At 41.2% G+C, this 7,200-nt stretch overlaps 1 protein-coding gene across 1 annotated transcript in view; it reads left to right on the top strand.

Moving 5' to 3' along the window:
* The window catches only part of LOC118336166 (eukaryotic translation initiation factor 3 subunit H), a 58,044-nt gene that overhangs the window by 45,342 nt on the left and 5,502 nt on the right, over nucleotides 1–7,200 (top strand). Inside the window, exon 6 of the mRNA XM_035672758.1 lies at nucleotides 6,780–6,900. Within this exon, the coding sequence (XP_035528651.1) occupies nucleotides 6,780–6,900 (121 nt within the window). The remainder of the gene's footprint in view (nucleotides 1–6,779; nucleotides 6,901–7,200) is intronic.

Genomic DNA, 7,200 nt, shown 5'->3' on the forward strand with positions numbered 1-7,200 from the left:
ATTATAGGAGAGTATTTTATCAAAGGCTAAAAATGTTTCGAACATTATTTCATCACAAGGATTGGGTTTGCCAACCAAACTAGACAGATCTTCACCCATTGACAGAAGCTTAATTTAGCTAAATTTCTCCATTCCTCTCAGAATGTGAATCTCTTTCAATCCACAGGGCGCAACCCTGTCTTCGTTCCTATTCTGCACATGACCCACAATTATTTTGAGTAGTGACTTAATGGTTGCAGAGTAGGAAAAGTTCAAAGGAAGACTGAGCAAGATATGGTTAGCAAGAGAAGGTAATGTCTTGGGGTCAACAATCGAGTTAATTACATGAAACAGGGGCCTAGAGAAAATAATGACTCCACGCTTTATTACCTTATGGTTTATACACAAATGCTGCGCACCTTTCAGACAGTAATATAGACCCAGGTCTAGGCCGGCTGTTTTTGCTAGGGTCGTCAAATTGAACAGCAGAAATAAATAAGGAGTTGAATACTAATGAATTCAACATAATTGTAACTACTAGGACAAATCCACCCAATCGCAGACATTACTCTACAAAAACAATATATATAGGTTATCGAAAAGAATGGGAGGAAACAAAGATAACTTGAGGGAGACTAGGTAACTGCATAAGGAAATTATAACACAGGTTTTGACACCTCCAAAATATTAGTAAAGTCCGATTAGGTTATAAAGATTTCTTTGAATGGAGGTAGTATTTCCGATGACGAAATTTGAATTGAATAAAAAAGACTATAATCACAACAAATAATGCCACATTAAATTATAAATTATCTTATTTACAAGGCAATTAAACTGGGAGGGGTGCTCAGTACATTCCTAAATTGGATCACTCAATTTTTTTCTTTGGGCAACCTGTCGGCCGGTAGTTTTTCACTCTCTCACATAATTTTTAAAATTAAGTAGTTTATTAGCTCTAGAATGTTATTGATTAAGTTGAATAAGCTTATTGATATAAAGATCTCAGTGTAGTATACATGATTAAAGGTTAGACAGAGGTCGGGCAATTGAGGACGAATTCCTCAGCACTACCAAGGTGGGAAGCCCAGTAAGGAAAGGGTGTTGCGAATAGGTTACATAGGTGAATACTAACCCTTTTCAATATGCGTAAGTTGTGATTTGGTACAATGGTATAGGTCCTATACTATTTTCGTTCTTCACTTCTATTGGGGGGAATCACCTTCTTCAAAAACACTCAACCTTGGAGAAGCAATTCATAGTTGTGTCCTATTACATCCGACAATACCTGCCAGTTATGGCTGGAAATAAAGTTTTGTTTTATTAGGTTTTTGGGGCATTTCTCTGTCAAGCCTGCCAGAGTGGAATGGGGGTGCTCATTAGTCATAACAAATAGGGCCAAGCATGTGTCGCAGAGCCATTGGTTAGGAGCATCCGGAGTTTCGGAATCGTCCATTCCCGGGTGGGGTCGACAAACATCAGACAACATGTACTCAATACGTTGTCATGAGTGTTGTCGGTACAGTAGCCCAGAACCGGAGCCATGGCAGAATGAAAAGATTAAACTTGTGTAATAAACGCAGGCGAGCGGGCTAGTAGATAGTGTCACGATTTCATGCTTCCGTTAATTATTCGCAGAGCGTGCCTTCTTCTATCCTTGTCTAGCATGTGCATAAAAAATAACGCTACCATTTGATGGCATCCCTACCAAGCACTTTAAACTATTATTAATACTTATATGGCAGGTTATCAAAACACACCATTCACGAGGCTATCTCCGTCGGTTGGACTCTCCGCTACCCAAACCCCTGCCCACCACACAATACCAACAAAGGTCCTCAACCACGGTGACCGTTAACCACTAAAATATACATGACATGACACCCCCCAGCTCCATCGAGGCACCCAGAAGCATTCCCAGCAGCACTAAACACACTCACACATTATAACTACACCTTAGATCTAACATACGTCTCGTTGCTCCAGAAAACTGAATTTAAATATATGTCTAATCCTATGTAAAAGGTCTCGGGAATATAAACTTTCTACTTTGAGACTCAAGTTTATTGAAGGGGTCAAGACCAAAGAATATTCATTAATAGGTAATCTCACTTTCACAACAGCAATATTAGCCCAAAATAATATGGTCAGCTGTTAACTTTATGTACAGATTTATTTAGGTCATACTCCAGGTCGGTCTTGCTTCATCTTTCTAAATTTACATTTAGTACTGTCTTATTATACAATGGTAAAATTTTATTGTTAGCAATAATAGCCTGGGTTGAGCGCAAGGAGTACATGGTGATGTAACATGTCTGTTCTCTCACAAGTCAATTTATTGGATACAAATTGTAATAATTTAGAATTGACACCTAATTACGATACCAAAGCACTGCAATTAACGATCCATTTCTGGTATTTTAACATTTTATATGCTCCTAAAGATTTGTTTCAATACAGATGTAAATCACGTTGGTTCTTTTTCGCAGCATGCACGGATCTGTGGTGGGGGTTTTTGCATAGCCACCCCCTATACCATTAAGTCAACACTTTTTTGGACAAGCCAAACTATTTTAACTTTTGTGGGAATCACCTCTTTTCAGAGAAGTGGGGGTTACTTTATTTCCATGGGATTTTAAAAGAGAGAGGAGTGATTTTGCCCCACCTCCTCAAATTCTTTTTGCGGGGCCACCCGATTATGTAATCGCCAGGCTACGGCCACAGGCTAAGAGTCTATAAAACAAAGATCTCCGGATTCTCGCTGTTTCCGGATGACATAGGACAGAGTGCACAGCAGTTGTATAAAAGTAGTCAGCGCTGGGGAGCTCCTGCCCTGCGGGATTCTTCTTCCTTGGTAGGTTGAAGGGATAGAAGAAGAGAGCCAGCCGCCTCGCCTCCAACTCGGAGTTCCACCGGGTGCGGGAGGAGGAATGGCAGGCTGGGGGGGCTTCCTTTCAAATTCTCTCTCCTCAACCTACAAGACAGAGAAGGCGCGGTGAAACCCGCAGCGGCGCCCCCCCCATGGGCGATTTTTTCTCGCCGAGTCGCCAGGGGTGACCACCAACGGCTGAGCTCACGGCGATACTCATCAACTGTCACTTTCTTGTATGAAGGGCAAACCACTGAGGAGGAGGGGGCACGAAGCACACGCCGGTGTTGCTCCAACAACCGGACATTTCGAGCACACTTCTGGACAAAGCTGTTAAAAGTTATGCTTCTTTGGGTATCCAAAATTCATTAACATTGACATTATTTGAACATCACAACAAACCTTTGCGCACAGTTTAGCTAAAAAAAAGAACACCCCGACAATAATAAAACATCTAATACAAACTCTGTACATAAAGTTAACAGTGACCTAACTACTTTGGCTAATTATTCTGGTATAATTCCTAATGAGGACGGGTCCGTCAGGCGATCAGAAATCACGGTTACTGGCATTATTTTTCATTGTGCGACAACAGACGTTGCTATTTGTGGGCTAAACAATGCAGTGCAGGTGCCGTGGCGGGGGGGGGGGGGGGTTGCTGGGGTACGGTCGGGCGGGCAAGTTACCCTATTTATGGTCATGGTACGTTAACACAGCAACCACGGATCCAGGAAAGATAGAAGCCTCTGGAACCAGGTGGTGACACTATCTACACGGCACTGCACTGCATGTAGCCCACAAACATACAACGTCTGTTTCCACAATGAAAAATAATGCCAGTAACCGTATTTTTTGATAGTAGGATTCATTAGGAATTATACAGCAATATTAGCCAAAATAATATGGTCACTGTTAACTTTATGTACAGATTTATTAGGCATTTATTTATTTATTTAGTATTTATTTATTTTAGCTAATGCTGCGCAAAGTTTTTGTGATGCTTCCAAAATAATGTCAATGTTAATGAATTTGATACCAAAGCAAGCATAACTTTAACATTTGCTCCAGATGTCTCGATGTCAGTGGTCTTTGAGCAGACGGTGTGGGGGGTTTGCTGCCCCTCTCTCAGTGGGTTTGCCCCTCTCATGACAAGTGCAGCAGTTGTATATATCAGCTGGGAGCCTGCGAGCCGCTGTCTCACTCGGGTTCACCGTGCGGGAGGAGGAATGGCAGGCTGGGGGGGCTTCTTCTTCTCTCTCCTCAACTACAAGACAGAGAAATATGTCATCGCGGAAAACAGGAGAATCGGAATATTGTTTAGACTCTATCAGCTGGCCGTGCTGGGATACATAATCGGGTGAGCCGCAAAGCATGGTCCCTCCTCTCTCTTTTCAAAGCATGGAATAAAGTAACCTTTTAGAAAGTGATTCACAAAGTTAAAAATAGTTGAGCTTGTCAAAGTGTTGACTTTGTTGCTGTTGTTAAAGTGGCAGGGCAAAAAGCTTTTTATTTAAAAAATAAAATAAAATAAACAAGCTGTGAAATCTGACTGAAAATCCATTTGCAATATTTGTCCACATACCTTGTGTGACTAAATGTTTGCACTACAAGGGCAGCAGAAAGGCATTTGAGCTGATTATTTGTTACAGACAGTCATGCATGTGAGAATTGAATTATAAAACATCAGCAGTGTTCATACAATTATTGATATGCATGTGATTGCGTTAGTTTTCTCTCTGTGCAAGCAAGCTTAAGGGATTTCAGCTGTATGTGTTTGCGTGTAAATTTAATTAGTTTATTTTATTTGTAATCGCCTTCATAGCACCAAAAATACTAAATTCATATGTTAAAAATGTAACGTGTATACCTTAGTTTTTGATATTGTGGCACCACTAAGGCCCTTGAAAATTATTTCAAGAAACTCACAAGGGTATTAATTTGACTTTTCTTGTAGATGAAGACTGAAGAAGCTTTCTAACATTTGCTGTGCTTTTTTATGTCAATACATGTTTCACTACACCTCGCTCAAACAGCAGGAGACTGGAGTTTTAAGTACAAAACAAATTGGCTGAAATTGACAAGACAGTTGTTTGCGGCAAGTCAATTCTGGTTACACTGCAGCTTGTTTCTCAGTGATACCAAATCTTAGTTATCCTCTATATCAGTATAAGAAAGGTATTCCCAATCATTAGTTGCTAGAGAAAGAGGTAGCAGCTGTGGAAATGGTTAGTGGAATTATTTATTTTTTCATCTAAAACTTGAAGGTGGTTACATTATTTCTTGACAAGATGATTTTTTTGTAGCTTGTAACAGAAGACGGAGAGTGGACGGAGAGTGCAAGGAGCTAGGAGAGGGAGAGAAAGGAATATTTATTTGCACAAGTTGCTAATTGAAAAATCTCACAGCAGAGAGGATAGTAACTAAAATCACCCACAACACTCTCTACTCTTCCTCCACATATTCACACAAACAATGAAGCATACATACACACACACACAGACAACGGTTACATCAGCACAAGTGCGCGCACAGCCAAAACATACACAGTGCTGGCAGTCCTTGCGGGTACAATTGTCATTTAAATAAACAGTCAGAATCTGTTTTCCCACAGTACATGCTGCATTATGTAGGACCCAAACATTCATAAATGAAACTATATAATTCCACAGAGGAAAGTACAAGAGGGAGCAGACTTGAAGTGGAGCACTGCAGTCTTGTCAAGGTTGAACTTAAGGCAACAGTGAGACATCCTGTTAAAAATGGGGCTCATGGGAAGGGAGAGAAGAGGAATGCTGGTAGAGTTGTGCGTTGAGTGTTGTCAGCATGGCAGTGTTGGGAAAAGATGAGGGATGCGATACCAAAGCAGAAAGATGTAGTGCAGGGACAGGAGGAAGGGTCCTGAGGTCTGAGTACAAACCCCCCGAGACAGGTTTCATGTCAGATGTCCTTCAGGATACACAGAAGCAATATATCTGGTAGCAAGTAAACTCAAAGATTAGGTCAGAATGGACAGCAAACATGGACTGTTGAAAAATGTGGATGTAGCATTTTTAGATAGCAACCACGGTCACAGGAGGGACATCCTAAAGCTTGGAATTGTGCTTACTGCTAGCCTCTGCTTTCCATTCATAGTGGTTGCTACTGGATGGGAAGGAGCATCTTGTTTCTGTTTATTATAAAAAGGAGAATTTGTGTAAAATTTTTGACATTAGCTGTTGCAGAGTGGGTTTCTGGAGAAGAGAAGTGACTCCTCTGATCGTAGACCTTTGCATTTACACCTCATATAGATGAGCAATCTCGATTCTCCCCAAATTTAGATTTTCTGGCATGTTCCAGTTGAATGGAAGCAGTGCTGTTCTATGGGCTCTACTAAGTTTCCCTTCACACTGGAATGGGCTGTTTTTAGCTTTTTGCTGGATTTGCTTGTTATAAAGGGAAGACGGGGAAAACTTCAACAGGTTTGGTGGTCAAGCTGTAATGACTGCATTTATGCCTGGCTAAAGATTCGTTTTACAATTTGAGCCAGTTCCCACAACTGAAATGTTACTTTTTTGAGTTGTCACTTCGGAAAAGAAAAGTTGAGGGAAGGATGGGTTAAGTCAATTTTATTTTGTTTATACAGCCCACAACCATCAGTGTGTGTTAACAAGTGGCGCACTAGTCTTATCTCATTGCTCTCATTGCATGGTGGCTCTTTGCCATTGGCGAGTGAATGAGAGGCAAAACTTGTAGAAGATTCTAAAAGTGCTTTGGATTAAAGCGCTAAAAAAAGTCCATTGTGTGACCAAAATAATAATAGTAAAATAACATTAAAATAAGTTAACAATAGTATAAGCGATAAAGTTTAAGGGTAAATGAAGTAATGTATGTCTCTGCTGCACTACTGATGGCAGTACAAAAATGTGTGAATGACTTCCTGACATTTCTCTTCCAGCAACCACCTGGAGAAGAGCCTCCAGCTTCTGATGGACAGAGTGGATGACATGAGCCAAGACATTGTCAAATATAACACCTACAGCCGCAACCTGAGTAAGCAACAGCAGCAGAAGCACCAGGTAACTCTCGTTCACACAACTCGCACACACACAAGCTGTTTACGAACTGATGCGCACACACCACCTACAGACAGAATGAGCAAGCAGCAGCAGCCGAAACATCGGCTTAGCAGCACGCATATACGGGTAGGAGGCACAAACACACACACACAGGGGCATTCACACACAGATGCACTTACAGCCACAAACTCTGCAGGAAAACAGCAGGTATATTTCTCTCAGCCATGGACACAACCAATTGCAGCTATAATCACAGCAGGCAAGCAGAAGATGCACCAGGTAGCACACACACACACACAC

Source organism: Morone saxatilis, unplaced genomic scaffold (assembly GCF_004916995.1).
Source record: "Morone saxatilis isolate NCDOM2014 unplaced genomic scaffold, NCSU_SB_2.0 Contig24, whole genome shotgun sequence".
NCBI lineage: Eukaryota > Metazoa > Chordata > Actinopteri > Moronidae > Morone > Morone saxatilis.